Source organism: Heloderma suspectum, chromosome 6 (genome assembly GCF_057233095.1).
Source record: "Heloderma suspectum isolate Gila_16-S chromosome 6, 16-S_ref, whole genome shotgun sequence".
Taxonomy (NCBI): Eukaryota; Metazoa; Chordata; class Lepidosauria; order Squamata; family Helodermatidae; genus Heloderma; species Heloderma suspectum.
This window is the reverse complement of record NC_139463.1, coordinates 49120842-49144145: the sequence shown is the minus strand read 5'-3', so window position 1 is coordinate 49144145 and position 23304 is coordinate 49120842. Positions and strand designations below refer to the sequence as shown.

General features: G+C 46.4%; 2 protein-coding genes across 2 annotated transcripts in view; one reads left to right on the top strand and one right to left on the bottom strand.

Moving 5' to 3' along the window:
• The window catches only part of LOC146340798 (uncharacterized), an 815287-nt gene that overhangs the window by 164584 nt on the left and 627399 nt on the right, over positions 1–23304 (top strand). The gene's annotated exons all lie outside the window — the stretch shown is intronic.
• Positions 1–23304, bottom strand: part of SLC4A5 (solute carrier family 4 member 5) — a 125382-nt gene that overhangs the window by 3047 nt on the left and 99031 nt on the right. The window contains exons 20-24 of the mRNA XM_084807035.1: positions 12734–12806; positions 12324–12392; positions 10749–10922; positions 9176–9346; positions 4867–4934 (exon numbers count right to left, since the gene is read on the bottom strand). Of these exons, the coding sequence (XP_084663161.1) occupies positions 4867–4934; positions 9176–9346; positions 10749–10922; positions 12324–12392; positions 12734–12806 (555 nt within the window). The remainder of the gene's footprint in view (positions 1–4866; positions 4935–9175; positions 9347–10748; positions 10923–12323; positions 12393–12733; positions 12807–23304) is intronic.

The window sequence follows — 23304 nt, the reverse complement described above, 5'->3', positions numbered from 1 at the left end:
TTGTGGAAGTCCAAACCAGCCCTCTGTCAGTAGCCATGGATGCAGACAAAATACACTTGAGCGGACAGACTTTACTTGAGATATAACAGGCTTACATCTCGGGGTGAGCTGGCTGGGGTCAGCCCCACGGTCGCATCCCTCGCAGGAGGAAGTAGGGAGGGGAATAGGAGAGCAGGGGGAGGAGACAAGGAAGAAGGCCATACGATCTCCCAGAGACCCCTCCCACCTGACTCAGGAACACATTCACCCTTCAAGTCCAGGTCAAGGGCCTGAGTCCCTCCAATGCCTTGCCCCAGGACCCTCCCAAACCTGGGGCTGGCTCTGCCAAGGGTGGCAAGCTCTGGGGAGGCTGGGTTGCCCAAGTTTGGCTGATGTTGCAAAACAGCCGCCCCTTGAGCTGGCAGTTCCCCCAGAAACGTTGGTTGTTCAAAACACAGCCAACCCTGCCTGGGGTTTCCTCATCCTGATTGGTGCCGTTCATCTGTAGACTTGACTACTTCACTATTCGGATCTACCTTAATGCAAGTGAAGCCCATCTCTCCAAGGCCCAGAAATGTTTCCCAGTACTTAACAACTCAGACCTTTCCTCCTGATACCACCAATGCACACTTAGAATCATAGAATAGTAGGGTTGGAAGGGGCCTACAAGGCCATCGAGTCCCACCCGCTGCTCAATGCAGGAATCCAAGTCAGAGCATCCCTGACAGATGGCTGTCCAGCCTCATCTTGAATGCCTCCAGTGTGGGAGAGCCCACCGCCTCCCTGGGTCATTGGTTCCATTGTCATATTGCTCTAACAGTCAGGAAGTTTTTCCTGATGTTCAGCCGGAATCTGGCTTCCTGTCACTTGAGCCCACGATTCCGTGTCCTGCACTCTGGGATGATGGAGAAGAGAGCCTGGCCTTCCTCTCTGTGACAACCTTTCAAGGACTTGAAGAGTGCTATCCTATCTCCCCTCAGTCTTCTCTTCTCAAGGCTAAACATGCCCAGTTCCTTCAGTCTCTCCTCATAGGGCTTTGTTTCCAGTCCCCTGATCATGTTTGTTGCCCTCCTCTGAACCCTCGCCATTTTGTCTGCATCCTTCTTAAAGTGTGGTGCCCAGAATACTTCTTGTTTGTTTGTTACATTTGTATCCCACCTTTCCTCCCCCTGGAATCCTAAGGAGCCAGCTCTGCTCCGCAACGATCCCGCACAGCCGGCTGCCAGCTCTGCATCGCTGGCGATATGGCCGGCCACCATTGCCATGCCGTATCACTGGCTGATTGAGTGAGGGCTAACTCCGGATGCAAATGGCGTAGTGGACGCCATTTGCAGCCGTAAAGCTGTTAGATTAACCTAAATTTAGATTAACCTCTCCCCTCTCATCCACCACTGGGATACTGTGAAAGATTATACTGTGCTATTGTGAATGGGAGAAACAGGCTACATAATCTGAATGCGTAAAGCAGCTACTAGGCTATTGTGAATGCTTGAAACAGCGCTACTGTGCTATTGTGAATGGGGAAAACAAGCTACAGGTGAATGGGTAAAGCAGCTACTGCGCTAGGCTACGTATTGTGAATGGGAAAACAGCACTACTGCGATATAGTGAAAGGATGAAACAGCACAAAGTAGTGCTAAGTGGGAAATAAAGCCTGTGTCCAAAAGTGCCCTACAGCGAATGGGGAAAAAGAGGGAATGGGGGGAAGGGGTGGCCTCATCCCTTGACCACGTCACTGCCAGGTCACAGAAACAGGCACACCCAGGATTCAACACAGGGGCGGGCACACTGCAGTGGAACCACGCAGGAGTTGCATTTAAGGAAAAAAGATGCATTAAAAGGACTTTCTGAAAATGAGCCTCTTCCAGAGGGAAGCAGTGGGGTTGTTGCAGATTGGCAACAGCATCATCTGTTGTGAACGACCCCGATGTGCTGTTGCTCTGCACTAAATCGGACATGTAGATTGGGCCCAAGAAAGAGATCTGGGAGTTGAGTGGACAGCTCAATGAAAATGTCAACCTAGTGAAAAAGACACATTCCAAGTTGGGCACTGAAAATAAAACTGCCAGTATCATATTTCCCTTACACTAATCTATGGTCCAACCACAACTTGGAATACCATTCTGGTTACTGCACCTTAAAATGGCTATTGTAGAGTTGCAAAGGTTTCAAAAAAGTGCAACCAAAACAATCAAGGGGCCGGAGCAACTCCCTTACAAGGAAAGGTTGCAACATCTGGGACCGTTTAGCTTTGAAGAAGGGTGAGTTGGGGGAGACATATAAAAAATTATGCATGGTATAGAGGAAGTGGGTAAGAGTAAATGTTCCTCAAATACTAGAACCCAAAGGGGTCATCCCATGAAGCTGAATGGTGGGAGATTCAGGACAGATCAAAGGAAGGACTTCTTCACACAACACAGAATTAAACTATGGAACTCGCCACCATTAGATGCAGCGATGACTGCCAACTTGGATGACTTTAAAAGGAGATTGGACAAATTCATGGAGGAGAAGGCTATCAATGGCTACTGGTCATCATGGCTATATATTCTCTCCCTTATCAGAGGCAGTATGCCAGTGTTCTCCAGTTGCTGGAGAACATGAGCAGGAGGCTGCTCTTGCACTCATGTCCTGTAAGTGGGGCTTCCTGTGGGCAGCTGTGTGGTTGGCCATTGTGTGAACAGAATGCTGTACTGGATGAACCCTTTGTCTGATCCAGCATGGCTCTTCTTATGTTCTTAGGTGTTCCCTTAACACTCTTCCTGGGCTGTAACTCCAACATTTGGTCTGTTTTTGTCAGGTTGAGCAGTTTCCCTACTGGGAGAAGACTGAGGTAAAGTAGGGGTTGAGCAGTTTTGCCTTCTACCACCCACTTATTTTTCTCCATCTCCCCCATGCAGCAGACCTACCATTTCTTTGTTTTAATCTATTGTGTGCCACTTTGGAGGTCTTTGAGCTGAAAAGTGGCATAAAAATTGCTACCATTACTGAACAACAGCAGCAGCAGAAGCAGCAGCAACAACAAAAAGAATGGACTCAGCACAAAGAGATCAAAGGAAAGTTTCCTTCCTGTTGCTTATCTTGAACTTAAATGCTGACCATGTATTTATAGGGGAACTTGAAGGAGAGACACTAAATTTTAGTTGGCCTTGTTTGGATGTAATGACAAACCATGGTTTAATTAACCATGGTTTGTTGAATTGTGGGTTGTTATTAAGTGCCTCTCTTCTGGAAACCAGCTACTTCTCTGGTGTAAGCTGGCTCTGCTCCGCAAAGATCCCACACAGCCGACTGCCGGCTCTGCATCACTGGCGATATGGCCGCCCACCATTGCCATGCCATATCACTGGCTGATTGAGTGAGGGCTAACTCCAGACGCAAATGGCGTAGTGGATGCCATTTGCAGCCATAAAGCTGTTAGATTAACCTAAATTTAGATTAACCTCTCCCCTCTCATCCACCACTGGGATACTGTGAAAGATTATACTGTGCTATTGTGAATGGGAGAAACAGGCTACATAATCTGGTGTCAGCTGTGAGCCGGACAGCGCTGTATCAACTCCATCTGATACGGCGGCTGCGCCCCTTCCTTCCCGACCATCTGCTCCCATCGGTAGTACATGCCCTGGTCTCCTCTCGTTTAGATGTCTGTAATGTGCTCTACGTGGGGTTACCCTTGAAGACGGTTCGGAAGCTGCAGCTGGTACAGAATGCGGCGGCTCGCCTGATTAAAGGCAGCCGCCGGTGAGATCACATCACTCCAGTGCTGAAGGAGTTGCACTGGTTACCAGTTGTTTTCCGGGCCAAATTCAAGGTGTTGGTTTTGACCTTTAAAACCCTATATGGTTCTGGCCCAGCCTATTTTAAGGAGCGCCTCCAGCAGCACCAGACAGGCCGCTTAACAAGATCAGCCTCGGATGGCCTTCTCTCTGTCCCATCAGCCAGGACAGCTAGACTGGTGGGGACGAGGGAGAGGGCCTTTTCTGTGGTGGCCCCCACTCTGTGGAACTCCCTCCCTAGGGAACTCCGTCATGCCCCCTCTTTAATGAGCTTCCGTCGTGCATTAAAAACGTGGTTGTTCAGGCAGGCATTTGGGGTGGGTTAGGATATTTTAGAAAATGTTTTTATTGTAGAATTTAATTGTTTTAAACTGTTTTATTGTATGTTGTACATCGCCCAGAGTGGCTGGGTGACCAGCCAGATGGGCGATTAATAAATTTAATAATAAAATAAAAATACTTGCCTGGTAATACTGTGCTTTGACCATTGTCTGTATCTTGACTCCTCCTCTTGTAGACTGATCCCATACTGGACTGAAATGTCTGTGGTTAACCTTTTGCCAGCACACTTGACTTGCCTATTGGAGTCGTCCTTGTATTTGCCTAGCAGAGAGCCTGACCCAGCTACAGCAGGACAATGGCTCTTCGTATGTTCTTATTGTTCAAACCTTTGGTGTTCATGCAAGTTTCTGATGGGGAAGGATGCTCCTATTCTGGTCATGAAGGTCCCTTCCAATATTATCTATCAAGTCCTATGCTGGCAGAAATGACATGACTGCCCACAATATTGTGACGGCAAACAAGATGGAGATTGCAAAGTGTTTTGCAAATGATTAGCAATTATTATTTTAATTATTAACAATTATAATAGTATTAGCAACATTCCTGTTCTTAATACCACATCATTATTATTATTATTATTATTATTATTATTATTATTATTATTTATATCCCGCCTTTTTCCCAATACTGGGACTCAGTATACTCAGACTCAGACCATCTCCTTCTGTTTTAAGGAATTTCTCTCCCTGTCATTTTAAGTATATGTAGCTGCCCAAGTCTAAAAACTGATAAGTAGAATTATTGTCCTATTAAATGTGCCATTTACCTGTGATCCAGGTCTGAACCATTTGGAGAGGAATCAGAATGCAAAGCTCCAACTGGAAGACCTCTTTCCTGGAGGGAAACACAGAGGTATATGAAACTGATTCAAGATAAAGAAAGAACAAAATAACAAAGGAAGGAGAGAGAGAGAAAGAGAGAGAGAGAGAGGATTGCAAAAGGGAATCACTTGTTTGTAAAAGTGCCGTCACTCTTTGCCAAGGTGCCTCTGTCCATCACTTTCTTTCTGGGAAGGAGTTGTTTAATGAAAAGGATGTGAAATCCACAAGTCCTCCATCAATTTTAGCCCACTCATGCCCCTGCCCCTACAGCCCTCTAAAAACAGTGTCTAGAAGGCCATCGTAAAAGGTGACTCCCCCCCGCACTCCCTGGTAATTTGAGCACTCCGACATCTTTGGGGCAGAGTGTGTGGTCAGCGGGGACTGACACACATGAGATCTCTAGAAGCTCACTGCATGATCTCCAGGCTCCAGCCCAAGACCTTTTGGTGCTCAAGACGGAAAATCCAGCAGGCATTCCCCCCTTCCAGTCATTCACATTGGGCACAATCCCCCAGCGAGTTCGCCATGGAGGCCTCATTGAGATGAATGGGAATGATGCTCCTCCTCAGTCCCTCTCCATCTCAGTGGAGCTTGTGCCAGGAGAACTGCCTGGTGGAGCTTGCTGCAAAGATCGGATCCATTTGTCTCCCACTCTGCTGCCACCTGTAACAGTGTCCACAATCTGCTGCCTCTCAGCTTGCTCAGGGCAGGGCCGCCTCTGTTGACGCCACTGAACTGGAGCCTTCTTGCCAGAAGAAGGTGAAGTGTGCATGTCAGACATAGGCAGCATGTGGGAGACGGGCATTTATGCCTGGATAACCCCTACCCGGTTGACTTTGCTCATGTGAGTGCTCTTCAGCTCATCTCACAGAGGCAGCACATCTTTTTGGTCACACCCTCTCCAAAAGGCTCACAGGTTGTGTCGGCGGGAGATTACAGACAAATTCTCAAAAACCTCCCCCAAATTCTCCTAAGGATGTGGAGCCTAACTATATATTCCATGCAAAAGTGGGGAACAAGCCACTCAAGATGAGGAGATGGAGTGGGGAAATGGTGGTGGGCAGGGGCAATTAACCCTTTCTCTTTTGAAATTCCCCTCCTCCCACTGGTTTCTAAACCCATGTTTGCCCCCTCAGTGGAAACACAGCTCTGCCCAGCCAATGGATTAACTCCTGGGAAAATGAGGAGGAGGAATGCCACTGAGAAGTGTCTTCCTCTTCTAATGAAGAACTTGCTTTCCTGCAACTGGAAGTCAAGTGCTAATCAGTACCATCCATTGCCCAGAATGTGGTACAAACTGTATCCACTGCTGTGAATCTCTCAGTCAAGGCTCTGAAACACACTTGCATTATAATCTGGGTTAGGATGGTTGTATGTCAAGATTTTGTCCAATGTCAGCAAAACAAAAGGGGCCTCAGGTTGTTTTTTAACAATGAAAATCCCTGTTTGGAAGAGTCAGCTAAATGCTGATATAGCTCCAAATTGCAAGCTCTAAATGTCAACCTGAAGCATCATCTGGTGTGTTCGGAGAGATAGAGCCTGTGTGGGGGCTTAAAGCAGTGCTACTGCTAAGTCATATCACACCATACCATCAGGAGGCATGCACGGGCTTGTAACGCCTGTGTCTGTTGGACAGCAAGGTGCAAATGTGGCCTAAAGGAACCTACAACTTATGAATTACAAGGCAAAATGGAAAAATGAGAAAAAAAGGTTTTCTTTGAAGGTTGGTATTGCGGGTGGGGAATATCCTAAAAGTGCCCAAAGGCTTTATCCCACCCACCCTGCCTCATCAGACATGATGTACTGTAAGCTGCAACTTGAAGTCAGATTATGCATCAGCCATGGTTAGTTTGATTAGTAGCAAACAAATGTAGGCAAGCCCAACTGAAAGGAACAGGAAATAGGTACAAGAACAATTGCACAGTTCCAATTCAGTAAAATGGTTCTTGTGTTGCGTCAATCATGCCCAAAAGTCTTTAAATTGTCAAGTTAGCTGTTAATTTAACTTCTGATAGAACCTGAGTGTGCTACTTACTGGAAACACAATGGGTACTGTTTTGGGGTTCTGGTGGGACAGGTTCCAATGGGATTGTTATAACAGAGGGAGCTGGGAACTTGGGCTGGGGAAAGAAGTGGAAAAAGAGACAGTGAACAACTCCATTTGGACAGATATATTCAAGTTTACCATAATATGGTGGATGCAACACTCAGGCTGGCAGAAAACACATAAGAACTCAGTATGGAATATGAATCTACCTCATCAGGAAACGTAGCTTCAGATTCATATTATTCATATCTATTTGTCTGGTGTCCCCCCAGCCATGAGCTATCTGTGTACCAGCCTCATGATACTACAATTGTGTGTGCATGTATGTGTGCGTGCGCATGTGTGGGGTATTTTTTGTTTGTTTTGTTCTTTTGTCAACTGCTTCTGGATTTGATTTAATTGAGAAGTGGTATATAAATATTAATAAATAAATAATAAATATGTTGGATTGAAAGTAAGACAGGTTACAGTTACTTTTCTCTCTCTCTAAAGCACTCTCCATAATTAATTAAAGCACTTCTGAACTTTCATCTTGAATATTTGGGGCTCTTAAAAATAAACACCTCATATTAAATTAGAAACTGGGCCAAAGTGCTAAAGCATTCACTTAGCAAGCAATTCATTGCTGGAGTACAGAATTGCCATTACACTTGATGAACAACTGGTTTATTTAAATAAACAAACCACTACTTTTAGAGGGCATTTGCATATTGTACGCAATAATGTATTGTATATCCCTGTTGTGTATGTTCAGTGTCTGTACTCCATGTTCATGCATATATACAATTTATTGGAGTACGTTTAACAGAGAAAAGAAATACTTAACTTGGGTTGAGTGAAAATTATTCTAATTCAAATTGCACAAAACCAAAGAAGCAATGATTACCAATAGTTCAACATGCGTGTCTGCACACACATACGAACTGCAATGCTTGGCCACCAAATAAATAGGATTTCCTCACAGCACAATGTCACATATATTGCAGGATGCAAACATGGGAACATGGAATAGGGTGTCAATCAGGTTGGGCCAAGAAGCAAGAGGCGTTGGTGATTTATTATAATTGGTGGTATTACATTAATTCATGGCAAACATCCCATCTCTGCATAACATTCTGCATCCAGCCCACTGTCCTTTCTTTCGGTCCACTACCTTGACCATGTTCAGCACATCCTGTGGACTTCTCAGCCTGTAGGATACCAAGTGTCCAAACATGCTTTCCACACAAGAGCAATGGGTTTGGTAGATACATTCTTCAGTTACTAGCAATTAGCTTTTCTGTGGTGCACAGTTACTAGGAATTAGCACTGTGGTTCACAAATTGGCCATTTCTTTAGTGTAAAGTTCAAAAAGGTAAGGAAGTGCCCAATAAGAAACGGTGGCATCTTGCAACACAAGTATGTTTTCATCAGCTGGCCAAAAAGTCCCATAAAGGGAGCTATTGCCAGAGAGAGGATTCTACTTCTCAGAGCGCTGGAGACGCAAGTTTCCAAATAGGTGCTTAGTTCATTGGCACATTATGTTTTTAAGTGCACACTGTAAAATATCTGAGGTGTATAACACCTAAAAAAAACAATGTGAGAAGATTCCTAGTTTTAAAAGTCATAAGGAGGAGTAGCACCACATAGGAAATCCAACTCTCGACAGAGCTGCTAATGTGATCTGGTCTTGCCTTTCATTGGGCTGCAGGGAAGAGGTTTCCTGTGGATTGTTCTTACAGTCTAGGAGTGCAATTCTATGCAACTTTCTTCAAAGTGACAGGTTCAATGGTGTTTACTTTCTTGCAAGTGTGCTAAGGATTGCAGCCTCAGTTCTGCAGCACAAGTGTGGAAAGGGATAAGGTGCTGCTTGACCCTGGCCCCTGTTCTGACGTTTGACTAAGAAACAAAATAGACAGCCACCCCATCAGTAATTGGGTGACTGTTTTTTAAAAGTACCCCCCACCTGCCGCCATTTACGGAGCCAGAACAGCACTGCGGCATAACTGGCTGTACACCTTTGAATTTGCATTAGTTCCAAATTTGCTTATGTGGAAATGGATCCCAAGGAGTCCACAGACAGGAACGTCCCAAGGGTGCTTTTCAGAAAGCAACAGCTCCCTGACTGAGAGAGGCCCCGGGTCCACTGGTGTCATTAGTGCTGAAGCTAGTGAGCTTGCGAACCCTGTCATAGGGCTGGATGTTCCCCCCAAGCAGCACGGACACACCTCGTCGCTGCCGCTGCTGCTGCCCTCGCCTTTGCTGCCTTTCTTCCTCTTCCTCTTCTTGTCATCCTCCTTCTTTTTATCCTTTTCAGGAATTATGTTATCAATCCATGCTAGATCATGTTGGGAAAAGACAAAGTCCAGCGTCTTCCGGACTAAAATCAAAGCTAGAATCTGAAAGGGAAAAAAAACAAGATGTCATCTAACATTTCCCACCCCCAGCCCCACCCCACTAGCTGTGCAGCATAGTAGACTGGGCCAGAGTCTGCAAACTTTGAGCTTCAGTTTTGGAAGAAGTGTTCAAAAAAAATGCCTGTTTAGTCTAGAACAAAGCTCCAAGCTGCCACGAAGGAGGGCCAACTTGCAGCTAGTGAGAGGTTGTTTTGGCTGTATAGGACAGCCACATGCTCAGAGGCTGGTCTGATGTGGAAGCAGCAGTGGAAGAGAGTTGGAAGACTGAACTCTGCTGGGAGGACATAGATCAACCCCCCTCCCCACCCCAACTCCCATATGCAGTGCAGCTGGGATAGAAGCTGGGATAGAAGGGGGAAGGAGATTGGCTCTTCAGTCCTTGCTCGAAACTTCACAAGTAGAAGTCACTCAGAAAGACTGAACTTGGGGTTGGCAGTTACCAACCCTTAGGTGGAATCATTTTCCTTATGAGCTCTGGGACTGGAAGATATTCTACAGACGTTTGGCTTCCTGTCTTATAGTGCCTACAGAAACATGTTCTCTCTCTCTGGCCAGAAGGTGGTTTTTGTTATTGGGGGTGTCTCTACAGGAGCGATTTATTGCACGCTCGTGATTGGTCACTCACGGACCTTTGTGGGTCCTTTACACAATGTCGTCCACCTCCAGGACATCTCCCGCACATTTCCCCCTTTATCCTGCCTTCAAAAAGATTGGAGATAAGCTAGTAATAAAAACTAATGGCACCATATCGGCAGTGTGTAATCTGGTGCAATGCTATGAACTTGCTGAGGAAGGACTTTCCTCAATTCAAACCAGGTGTCTGCCATGTAAATGCTTGCGCACATGTCTTGCTTGCAGGCCAATCAGAGGGAGAAGAGGGTAAAATGCTTCCCTGCAATGAAGGGAGACAGATCTGATCCCCCTCACAAGCGCGGAATCAATGTTCTCTGTTGATTCAGAGCACCCCATTAAGCACAATGGGGCTTCCTCCCAAGTAAGTGTGCCTGGGAGTGCAGACTTGCAGCACAATCTTATGTCTACTCAGAAGTAAGTCATAGCTTTTCTGGGGGCTGTGAGGAAACAATACAGCACAAGTTAAGCGATGAAAACAAGACTCTCCCCCAGCCCCATGCCAAGGAGGGAGGGAGGGAGGCACTCCCTCGATTCAAACCACATGTCTACCACGTAAAGGAGCCCATCATAACCGCACAAAGAAACCGAAAGCAGAAAGCCACAGCAAGTATGTGGGGTTGTGCTTAATGTAGAGACACCTTTAGTAGTAAAACAACTCTGAAGTTTGGCCACTGGGTGTGTGGGTGGAACTTTACACGCCAGAGTCTTCTCTCAGAACAGGAGATAACAGATGGTGTACTTGGCTGCCTACCATCACGGGAAAGATGATTGCTGCCACGGTGGATTTCAGGATCCAGAGTACAGCCAGGCAGACAATTTGAACCACAGTGAACAAGTGGATCCGCCGCAGGGGCACATGCCGGAGGTAGACGCGATCAGGCTGGTGCTTGGCTGGCATCAAGAACAGCTTGCAGCGATCCCAGAACTATTGGGGGAAATAAGCAAGGCATTCATGCTAATTCCATGGGAAGGGCGCAGGAAAGAGGTGGAAACCGTCCCTAAAGACATTGTTCCTGCCAACAGTGTGCAGAGGGGCTCCGTTAACCACACAGCTGTTCAAGTCCTTTCCCAGTGGGCTTGCATTTGGGCAGCTTACAACTAGTTGTCTGCTTTAATGGATGCAGCACAGATCTGGTGAGGGGCGCCCTCCTGCTGTTAATGCTGCAGTCTTACTTCGGCGCCTGGAGCAGAGCAGTGCAGTTCTCCCCCCATGTGCTGCCAGAAACCCATGGGCATACCTTTCAGAAACACCAGGCATTCTTGCTCTGGAGACTGAAGGCCCAAACGGTGCCCTTCTCCCCCCTTTACTAGAGCCTCCCAGCAATTCAGCGGCATTGTAGATGGAGGGATGGGGGGAAAGAGGAACAGACAGACACAGACAGAGAGCCCTAGGGAGAGATGGGGACATGCTGCTGCTGCTGCTGCCCCTACCTCCTGCCAGGTACATTTGGGAGAGGGGACAGGGCAGTGGGAAAGGAAGGACTGGCTGGCCGCAATGGCGGCTGTCACCAGCGCCAATCAAACCCAGATGCCATGTACTGGGGTGAGGGTTTTCAAACATTCGCATTCTAAACTCCCCCAGTTTGAACTTTGTCCCCATAATTGATCTAGAGTTTTGCTAGATAGTGCTCCATTGCAATGCAACCTGAGTGAAGGATTAGCTTTCAGTGAGCCAAATTTTGTATTTTTACCAGGGAAAATACCTAACATGAAAAAGCTGGCCGTATTTTTATTTATTTATTACATTTTTATACCGCACAATAGCCAAAGCTCTCTGGGCCGTTCACAACGATGAAAATCACAAAATACAAGGCAATAAAATACAATATAAACGTTTAAAAATTTAAAACTACACTATAAAAATAAAAATAATAACCAAATAGAAGCTAACAGCAGTGCAAAGATTTAAAATACAATACCAGATATAAAACAGAAACTGAAAAACTACAATGCCTGAGAAAATAAAAAGCTCTTCACCTGGTGCTGGAAAGAGCACAGTGTAGGCACCAGGCAAACCTTTCTGGGACCCTCATTCATTCCACAACTGCGGTATCACAACAGAAAAGGCCCTCTTCTTAATAGCTACCCACCCACCTCAGCTGTGGACATATGTCTGCCTCCTTAAAAAACATCTGTCCCGCCCACCCCAGTAGGTACCACGGCTCCAAAGTGTCTTTTTACACTTTGATCTGGGAACTCCAGTTCTTGTTCACACAGTTCTACTGGGCCTGATTAAACTGGCAAACAAATAAAAATGGAAACCTGGCCATAAAGACAGTGATTGACAATATCAGTGCACAGTTGCCATGGCAAGTCATGTTCCTACCTGGATGCCATTGAGTGAGGCCACCCCCATGTAGAGGAAGACTCCGTACAACACTGGCATTGGGATATACTGTGGAGAGAGAAAGGAGGTGAGCAGCTCCTCTTGACCAGATGGGAAGAACATTTCTACCGTTCTTTTTCTGGTGGGGCTACTAGCCAGTTCAGGCATCTTTAGTTGGTGAACGGATTAATCGATTAATGTGGCAATCCTAGGCATGCTTACTGGGAATAAGACCCATTGAACACAGTAGGTTTTGTTTCCAAGTAAACAGCCACAGGATTGCACTGGAACTGATCTGGTGTAGATATCCAGATGGTGACTTGACTTTCTGGATCAAAACTGGGAAACATTTGCAAAGCCTTCATTGACTAACACGAGTGATAAGGGCCTCTGGAAACAGGGTGTTTTACCTTGAGAACAGGAGCCAGGAAGACAGATATCCCAGTCAGAACAAAGACAATAATTCCTGTGATTCTCTGCTCCCTGTCAAAGAACAAACGCAGTGAAATGGAGCCTTCACCTGAAAGCACATTCTGTTTTTTGAAGACACCCATGATTTACACTGAAATCCTGCGCATGTTTATGTAGCCGTAAATCCCACTGTACCAATCAAACATCTTTATAAGAACATAAGAAGAGCTATGCTGCATCCGACCAAGGGCACAGCTCACCCGGGGTGGTCCCATGGGCTGCATGGTGCCTCACTGCCTGCTGGTGTGGCCTCCACAGCCAGGGCTGCCCTCTCATGAGGAGGAGCAGGAGGAGCCATGCATCGTGCGCTCCCCCCACCCCACCAGGAGGACGGTGGCACAGGGGATCTCCAGCAGCAGCCCCTCCCACAATGCCTGGCTCTAAAGAAGGACCCCTCAGAGAAAGGCGTTGGGGAATGGCTATCTCTTTGAAGAGCTGGTTGGCTGCTTTTCCAGCCAACACGGCTCTTGGGGGACTCGCCCGCCGTGCAGAGCGGGCAGTGGCAGTGGCAACGTGGCAGGGAGGTAGGGTGGTGGGGCGGAGGAGAGGAGAGAGATGGACCCAGCCTACGGGGGAAGGGAGGCAGGCATGGGGAGGGAGGAGGGAGAAGCAGCGATGGCGGTAGGTGGGCTTTCCCGCCTTAGGCAGGGGGACAGTTTGTGCCGGGGCTGTCCTCGGCCCACCCAACACCACCACGAACGCACCACCACAATGCGAAGCAGTGTCAGCAAAAAAATGTCTGGTTTGCTACTGAAAATTGTTTTCAAGCTAAATTTGGCATTCTGTAGTGGTTTCCCCTGCAAAACTGGTGGCAAATCAACCACTGTTTTACTGTCACTGCCCTGATGATTTCTGCAAAGCGTCGGAGGCAGGAGTGCAGCCTGTGGAGGAGGAATGTGGGGACATACCCAGCTCTCCTGAAGATGCCCTGATCCAGTTCAGCATTCTGGTCACACAATGGCCAACCAGCTGCCTGTGGGAAGCCCACAAGTAGGACATGAATGAAGTAGCAGCCTCCAACCCATGTTCCCCAGCAGCTGGTGTACAAAGGAATACTGTAATATATAGCTACCATGACTAGTAGCCATTGATAGCCTTATCCTCCATGAATTTGTCTAATTCCCTTCCAAGTTAGTGTCCATCACCACATCCTGTGTTAGTGAATTCCATAGTTATACCTATGTGCTGTATGAAGAAGAACTTCCTTTTATCTTTCCTGAAGCTCCCACCAATCAGATCCATGGGATGACCCCATTGGATTCTAGTATTAGGAGAGAGGGAGAAAAATGTCTCCCTGACTACTTTCTTCACATGCAGGGAAAATATCTCCCTATCAAATTTCTCCACACCATACACAATTGCAGAAAGCGAAGAGGATCTAAAGGGCCTCTTGTTGAGGGTGAAAGTGGAGAGTGCAAAAGCTGGTTTGAAACTCAACATTAAAAAAACTAAGATCATGGCATCTGGCCCCATCACTTCCTGGCGTATAGAAGGGGAAGAAATGGAAGCAGTGACAGATTCTATTTTCTTGGGCTCCAAGGTCACCGCAGACGGTGACTGTAGCCATGAAATTAAAAGACGCTTGCTCCTTGGGAGGAAAGCTATGGCAAACCTAGACAGCATAGTAAGAAGCAGAGACATCACCTTGCCGACAAAGGTTCGTATAATCAAAGCTATGGTTTTCCCAGTAGCAACGTATGGCTGTGAGAGCTGGACTATAAGGAAGGCTGAGCACTGAAGAATCGATGCCTTCGAACTGTGGTGCGGAGAAGACTCTCACGAGTCCCCTGGACTGCAAGGAGGTCAAATCAGTCAGTCCTAAAGGAAATCAACCCTGACTGCTCATTGGAAGGACAGATCCTGAAGCTGAAGCTCAAATATTTTGGCCACCTAATGCGAAGAGAAAACTCCCTGGAAAAGACCCTGATGCTGGGAAAGATTGAAGGCAAAAGGAGAAGGGGACGGCAGAGGATGAGATGTCTAGATAGCATCATTGATGCAATGAATATGGACTTGAGCACATTCCGGGAGAGAGCGCAGGACAGGAAGGCCTGGCGTGCTATGGTCCATGGGGTCACGAAGAGTCGGACACGACTTAACGACTGAACAACAACAATCATGCCTCCCCTCATTTACCTTTTTTCTAAAGTAAACAGTGCCAGACAGACCAGCCAAGTAAACAGAATCTGGGACCAGCTCTTTGATATTTCGGGTTGCCCTTTTCAGAATCTTTTCCAATTCTACAATAGCCTTTTTTTAGGTGCAGTCACCTAAACTGTAGACAGTATTCCAAGCGTGGTCACACAACATTTGTATAAGGGCAATATGATATTGACAGTTTTATTTTTGATTCTTTCCTAATCATGACCAACATGGGATTTGCCTTTTTCATAGCAGCCACACACTGGGTTGATATTTTCACTGAGTTGTCCACCACTACCCCAAGATTTCTTCCTTGGTCAGTCACTGTTAGCTTAGATCCCATCAGCTTATACATGAAGTTGAGATTTTTTTGCCCCAACATGCATCACTCACACTTGCTTACATTGAACTGCATTTGCCATTTTGATGCCCATTCTCCTAGTTTGGAGAGGTCCTCTCGGAGCTCTTTGTAATCGCTTTTTGTTCTAGCCACCCTAAATAATTTGGTGTCATCAGCAAACTTGGCCACCTCACTGAATGTACCATTTATTCCTACTCTCTGCTCTCTGTTCTTTAACCAGTTACCAATCTATAAAACGACCTCTCCTCTTACTCCATGACTGCTAAGTTTGCTCAGGAGGCTTTGGTGAGGGACTTTGTCAAAAGCCTTTTGGAACTCCAAGAAAACAATGTCTATCAGATTATTTCTGTCCACATGTTTATTGACCCTCTCAAAGAATTGCAATAGCTTAGTGAGATAGAACTTTACTTTGTGGAAGTCATGTTGATCCTTTTTCAGCAGGGCTTGTCCTTCTATATGCTTACTAATTTTATCTTTAATAATGCTTTCAACCAATTTACCCTGAACAGACATTAAGCTAAGTGGTGTGTAATATCCTGGGTTCCCTTGGATCCCTTTTTAAAAACTGGCATTACATTGGCCATTCTTCAGTTCTCTGGTAAAGAGGCTGATCTTAGGGAGTTAGATATTTTTGCTAGAAGATCAGCTATTTCACATTTGACTTCTTTAAGAACTCTAGGATGCACACTGCCAGGGCCCAGCAATTTGTTAGACGATCCATAGGATCCAGCTTAAAAGTACAGGAGGCAAGTTTAAATTACCACTGTTATGAAAAATCATATAATGGCCCTTCATTGGGGTTGCGTTCCTGGGGTTTGAACGGGAAAAAGTTGCCAAGGAAAAAAAGGCTGAAGAATTGGAAAAACAGGTGTGCTTACATGCAAAGCTGACTCTGGAACATGAACAACGAAATGCAGTTAATTAACTGAATCCTGGAAAAACACTGAACAGAGAAAATTTTAAGAACATAAGATAAGCCCCCAACCTGAGGCAATGGTCATATAATTCAGAAATGTTGCTTACAGGTAAAGTGATAGTTGTATAGTCCAGGCTTCTGAGGGAAAGGTGGTGTCTTTCAACATCGAGCAAAGGGACTGGGAAAAGTATATAAAATGCATCAAAACCAATGGAGCTCTGAGGGAAAACATAACACCAAAGAGAAGCAGCTAGAGTGCTGGCATATCTCCCGCTCCTGAGTTTACAACCTGGGTTGGTCACCAGGTTCTGTTGCTCCAACATTGGTAACTATTTGACTCAATGTCGAAAATGTGAATGCATTAAATGTAACGGCATTTCATCTAAATAAAGGTGTTCCAGAACTTGCATCTTGGTTTTGAGTCTCAATCTGTATCTCATCCCATGATCCCAGCAATTTGTAATAACATCTATTTTATACTATTCTTACAAAGCTCTGTGTATAGTGATGTTCTTTTCTCTGCGGAAGGATCTGTCACAACTGAGCTGTATAGATTTCATAGCATTTTTTACATTGCATCAAAAGAGTGCAAGACCTGCTTCATCAGCGATGTTGGTAGAGCAAAATAAACTAATTGGTACAGTGTGGGCAGCAATGCTTGTAGTACATCATCATGACCATTGCTCCTCTCCAGCCTGAGACAAAACCAAGCCAAAATAGGTGGGCAGAGTTTATTCTGGGAGAGCACACCCCCAGGGACTCCTCAGGGATGCTTTACAGTTTTCAGCAAGGGCCACCGCACACTAATGCCACGGATCAAAACAACGGACTGGCATTGAATGGCATGTGATCGTGGTTGGGATGGAGGGGGGAAGAAGAGCAAACTAGCTCAAAGTGGGCTAGATGAAACAACGATCCAGTGGATCCACAGTTGGCTACAGAATCAGACTGAAAGAGTGATTATCAATGGGATCTTCTCAAACTGGGGAGAGGTAACGAGTGGGTACCGCCGGGCTCAGTCCTGGGACCAGTGCTCTTCAACATTTGTATTAAGGACTCAGAGGAGGAGGTGCAGGGAATGCTGAGAAAATTTGCAGATGACACAAAATTGGGTGGGATAGCTAATACCCTGGAAGACAGAAACAAAATTCAAAGTGATCTTGATAGACTGGAGCGTTGGGCAGAAAACAACAGAATGACATTTAACAGGGATCAATGCCAAGTTCTGCACCTTGGAAAAAGAAACCAAATGCACAGTTACAAGATGGGGGATACGTGGCTCAACAACACTACAAGTGAGAAGGATCTTGGAATTGTTGTCGATCACAAGCTGAATATGAGCCAACAATGAGATGTGGCTGCAAAAAAGACAAATGCTATTTTGGGGTGCATTAATAGAAGCATGGCTTCCAAATCCCGGGAAGTACAAGTTCCCCTCTACTTAGCACTGGTTAGGCCTCATCTGGAGTACTGTGTCCAGTTCTGGGCACCGCATTTTAAGAAGGATGCAGACAAACTGGAGAAGGTTCAGTGGAGGGCAACAAAGTGTCAGGGTGGAAACTGAGCCCAGAGAGCCTCAGAGCAGTTTGGATTCTGAAGAGGAACAGCTATCCGTGGGAGAGGGGCCAGCTCATCCCTCACAGGCTCAGCACCTGGCAGAGATTCCTCCTGCCAGCATTCCAGAGATAGATAGTGACCTGGGTAGTGAGGGAATGCGGGAGGGGGGTTTCTTAGACGCTTGACGCAGAGAGCGATGAGCGATGGAGGGCGTGGAAAGGAGGCGTAGCGCCCGTTTGGCGTGCAAGCAATGGCCACCTCCCATGGACCCAAGGGAAAGAGGGAGGATCTCTCCCTAGCCCATAAGTTCTGGGTCTTCAAGTGACTCTCTTTCAAACGGGGATCAAGCTGTCAGGAGCGCTCTGCCGTCTCCCTGGCTAGCACCCAGTAGAAGTTAGAACCAACCATCGCAACCTGGAACATCTTCAGACAGCCATTTAAGGCACGGGAGAGAGGCTGCTGCCAGGTTGCTCAGCCAGCCTTCGTGCTGGGCTGCCTCCTAGCAAAATCAGGATGTGTGCAAGGCCCTCACCTCCTGCTCTGTGTCTTCAGGGAAGCAAAGGGGTGAGAGAGCCCACCACTCGGCCAGGAGCTGTGGAAGGATTATAGAATCATAGAATAGTAGGGTTGGAAGGGGCCTACAAGGCCATCGAGTCCAATCCCCTGCTCAATGCAGGAATCTAAGTCAGAGCATCCCTAACAGATGGCTGCCCAGCCTCATCTTGAGCACCTCCATTGTGGGAAAGCCCATCACCTCCCTAGGTAAGTAAGTTTGCAGGAAGCCGGCTGTCCTTTTTCCTTCTGAGTGGCTGTGAGCTCACCAGGTGGTAGAAGAGACAAAGGAGACAAAGGAGACAGAGGCAAAGAGATAAGTGGGCTGCAGGAAGCTCAGGGGACTGTCCTTTATCCTTCTGAGTGGCTGTGAACTCACCAGGTGCTCCTGAGAGCTCCAACTGAATTGAGGGTGTGTGGCCTGAGTACTCCCAGCAGCTGAATGGGCAGGAAGCTTCAGTCTGTTTCCCGCCTCTCAGCTGAGCATAGCAGAGTGGAGGAAGCTGCTCCAGCTGGTCCAGGGACTACAGAAGCAAGCAAGCTCCCAGAGAGCGAGCGACCAGAGCGAGCAATCAGAGGGAGCAAACAGGCGTTGGCCAGGGGAATTCGGCAGGGGAGGTCAAGGGGGAGGCCCCTAACTTCTTTAAAAAAATATTTTTCTTGTGACACACACTTCCACACCAGTGGGACTCTGCTTTCAACCTCTACTGAGTAGAGGAGCAGGCACAGGCTAGTCTAGAACAATCACAAAGCTAGACACAAAAAGGGAAAAGAGGCTATGGAAGAAAAGAGGCTCTCCAGTGGTGGTGACCTGCGAGGTGTGTGCAATGTTGGTTTTCTTGCTTGAGGACAACATGGCCTACACCTGCAACAAGTGCAAGTTGATCACGCTGCTGGAAGAAAAAGTAAGTGGACTGGAGCGGCGACTGTCGACCCTCCAGGGAATAAGAGAACACAAAGAGTTCTTGGACAGAATGGGGGAACTACAGCAGCAAAGGGAAGACCAGAAGCTTGAAGAGCAACAGCAAGATGAGGCAGTGGGAAATGCTGAGGTGAAGAAAAATGGAGTAGAGGATACTCCGTGGAAAAGGGTGACAGTTAGGAGAAGAAGAACTAGACGCCACCCTGCACCAGTGGAAGCAGTGGAGCTATGGAACCGATTCCAGGTACTTGCGGATGAGACTGGAGGGCAGCCTGCAGAGGAAGAATCACAGGGGAACCTGCATGAGAGTGAGCAAGGGGCTGAAGGTCAGTCAAGCAGAGGCGATGAAACCCAGGCCTACAACAACAAGAAGAGAAGAGTAGTAGTTGTGGGAGACTCTTTGATGCGTGGGATCGAGACCCAAGTATGTTGCGAAGACCCGTGGACTCTCCAGGTATGTTGTCTCCTGGGCGGACGGATTAGAGACATGACTGAAAGGTTGCCTGCACTCATAAAGCCCACTGACAGGTATCCCTTTCTTCTCAACCATTTGGGAACAAATGATACCACCAAGCGGAGCTACGAAGAAATCACATCGGACTTTGAAGCTTTGGGAAGGAAACTCAAGAACTTTGGGGCCCAGATAGTTTTCTCATCCATCCTTCCAGTAGTTACAAGAGGGATAGAAAGGGAAGGAAACACACTCTGGGTGAACGACTGGCTACAAAGGTGGTGCACAAAGGATCCCACAAAGGATCCAGATGCAGAAGTCCCAGTAAAGCTGTGGGATACAAAGCCTGGTGTAGAGAAGCCATAAAGCTCAAAATGAGCTGTGGTTAGTGAGGGATGCTAAGAATAACAAAAAGGGCTTCTTCAGATATGTTCAAAGTAAAAGAAGAACAAAATTAATGGTAGACTAGCTGCTCAGCGAAGATGGCAAATTGCTGACAGGTGACAAAGAAAAGGCAGAACTGCTCAACTCCTGTTTTGGTTCAGTCTTCTCCAAAAGAGGATCTGTGCCCCATCTGGCATATGTGACAAACAGCCTGAAGGGATAGCAATGCAGTTTGAGGTTGACAGAGAGATGGTCAGGGAATATCTAAGCACCTTAAATGAGTTTAAGTCCCCAGGTCCAGATGGACTGCATCTCAAGGTGTTGAAGGAGCTAGTAGATGGACCCTCAGAACCTCTATCTATTCTCTTTGAGAAATCCTGGAGAACTAGTGAAGTACTGAGGGCTGGAGGAGGGCAAATGATGTCCCTATTTTCAAAAAGGGCAAAAAGGAAGATCCAGGGAATTATATATCAGACAGTCTGACATCAATATTTTGGAAGATTCTAGGGCAGATTAGGAAGTGCTTGATTTGTAGGCACCTTGACACAAATGCAGTGATCACTGGAAGCCAGCATGGATTTGTCAAAAACAAGTCCTGCCAGACTAATCTTATTTCTTTTTTCAATCAGGTAACACCCCTAGTAGATCATGGAAATGCTGTGGACATAATATATCTTAATTTCAGCCAGGCACTTGACAGAGTGCCCCATGATATTCCAATTAGCCAGCTAAGTTAAGTGTGGGCTGGAAGGCAATACTACTAGGTGGATCCACAGCTATCTGGAGAAGCATACTCAAAGAGTGGTCATCAGTGGACATAAGATTAGCCATGCTGGATCAGACCAAAGGTCTACCTAGCCCAGGGGGGTTTCTCCATGGCAATGGAAGAAGTGAATGGAGGATTACCTGGATTTTTTCAAGGGATCAGCTTTGGTGTGCTTTGGTCCCAGCAGAGCTCCATGAGTGAGTGCACTGCATCAGTATAAGTCACTTCACAGAACATACTTCTGGGTGGGGTGGGGGAAGGAGTGAACATCATTTGACTGGCAGGGGCTGCTCACCCAATAAGAGAGGCTCCCTGCCATCCAGGCTCTCCCCCCCTTTCTCCTTCGATAAAATCACTCTCTTTCTCCCCCCGTCCGCATTACTTACTCCCTTAAAGCAACAATCATCACAAGACTAGAGTGTGCTCTCTGCCTTGCACCTGCCGAAGCTCGAACAATCTCCTGCTCTCCCGCTGCCCCACACCTGCATTACTTCCTTCCTTGATGCAACAAAGAGCACAGCGTTCTCCCTGCTGTGTTGCGATCAATCGAAGCTTCGACATTAAGGCTCCTACATGTGTTATTTCGATTCATGGGACTTCAGGACTGTGCATTTCAGAAACAAGCCTCATTGACCACAATGGAAGTTACTTCTGAGTAGACACTGATTGGTTTGTGCTGGGAAACACAGGGACAGGAAACACCCTTGACAGGGGTCACAGTGAAAGGCACGCCTCTGGGCAGGGCCAGCATCCCTGAGGTCAATGTGGGGGTTGAGGCACACAAAAACTATGCCACCAAGAACCCAACTTGAGGAGAAGAACTGGACTTCAAGCAGTCTCATGAAATCCAGTTTTTCCATGATAAGCCTCGCGGTGGCTACGGGATGGCCACAACATCATTTATCCCTAACGACCTCCAAACACTGCCATCTCAGAGTGATTCGTTCATGGAGACACCTCCCACAATTCTGTTCACACAGGGACAAACCAACTGCCTCTGGGAAATCCACATGTAGGATATGGGTACAACAGCACCCTCCCACTCATGTTCCCCAGCAACTGGTGTATATTGGCATACTGCCTCTGATACTGAAAGTATAGCCATCAGGACTAGTAGCCATTGATAACCTTATCCTCCATGAATTTATCTGATCCCTTTTTAAAGCCATCCAAATTGGTGGCCGCCACTGCATATTGTGGAAGCAAATTCCATAGTTTAACTATGCGCTGTGTGAAGATGTCCTTCCTTTTATTCTGCCCTGAATCCCCCTGAATCTCCAAGCAGCTTCATGGGATGAAACCCATTGGGTTGTAGTATTATGAGAGAAGGAGAAAAATGTCTCCCTATACACTTTCTCCACACCATGCATAATTTTGTACACCTCTATCATGTCTCTGCTGATTCAGTTTTTCTCTAAGCTAAACAGTCCCAGATGTAAGCTTTCTTCATAGAGGTGTTGCTTCAGCCCCTTGATAATTTTAGTTGCCTTTTTCAAGCTCTACAATATCCTTTTTTACGTGGGTGACCAGAACTCTACATGGTATTCCAAATGCACCATAGATTTGTATAAGGGCAGTATGATATTGGCAGTTTTATTATCGATTCCTTTCCTACCAACATGGAATTTGCCTTTTTCACAGCAGCTGCACACTGGGTCGAAATTTTCATCATGCTGTCCACTACAACCCCAAGATCTCCTTCTTCGTCAGTAACCGCTAGCTCAGATCCCATCAGCTTATATGTGAAGCTGGGATTTTTTTTTGCCCCAACAAGCATCACATTTGCTTACATTGAACTGCATTTGCCTTTTGATGCCCATTCTCCTAGCTTGGAGAGGTCCTTTCGGAGCTCTTCGCAATCCCTTTTTGTTTTAGCCACCCTAAATAATTTCCCTTGGCCACCTCATTGAATGTACCATTTATTCCTATTCTCTGCTTTCTGTTCTTTAACCAGTTACCGATCTATTCATCCTCTTATTCGATGACTGCTAGGTTTGGTGAGGGACTTTGCCAAAAGCCTTTTGGAAGTCCAAGTAAACAGTGCATGCCAGATCACCCCTGTCCATATATTTATTGATACTCTCAAAGAACTCCAAAAGGTTAGTGAGATACGACTTTACTTTGCTGAAGCTATGATGATGCTTTTTCAGCAGGGCTTGTCCTTCTACATGCTTACTAATTTTATCTTTAATAATGCTTTCAACTAATTTACCCAGAAGAGGCAGTAAGCTAACCAGCCTGTAATTTCCTGAATCCCTCTGGATCCCTTTTTAAAAATTGGCATTACATTGCCCATTTTCCAGTCCTCTGGTACAGAGGCTGAACTTAGAGACATGTTCCATATTTTTGCTCGAAGATCAGCAATATCACATTTCAGTTCTTTAAGAATTCTAGGATGGATACCGTTTGACCCTGGTGATTTATTAGTTTTCAATTTGCTAATAAGTTAGGGAACATCT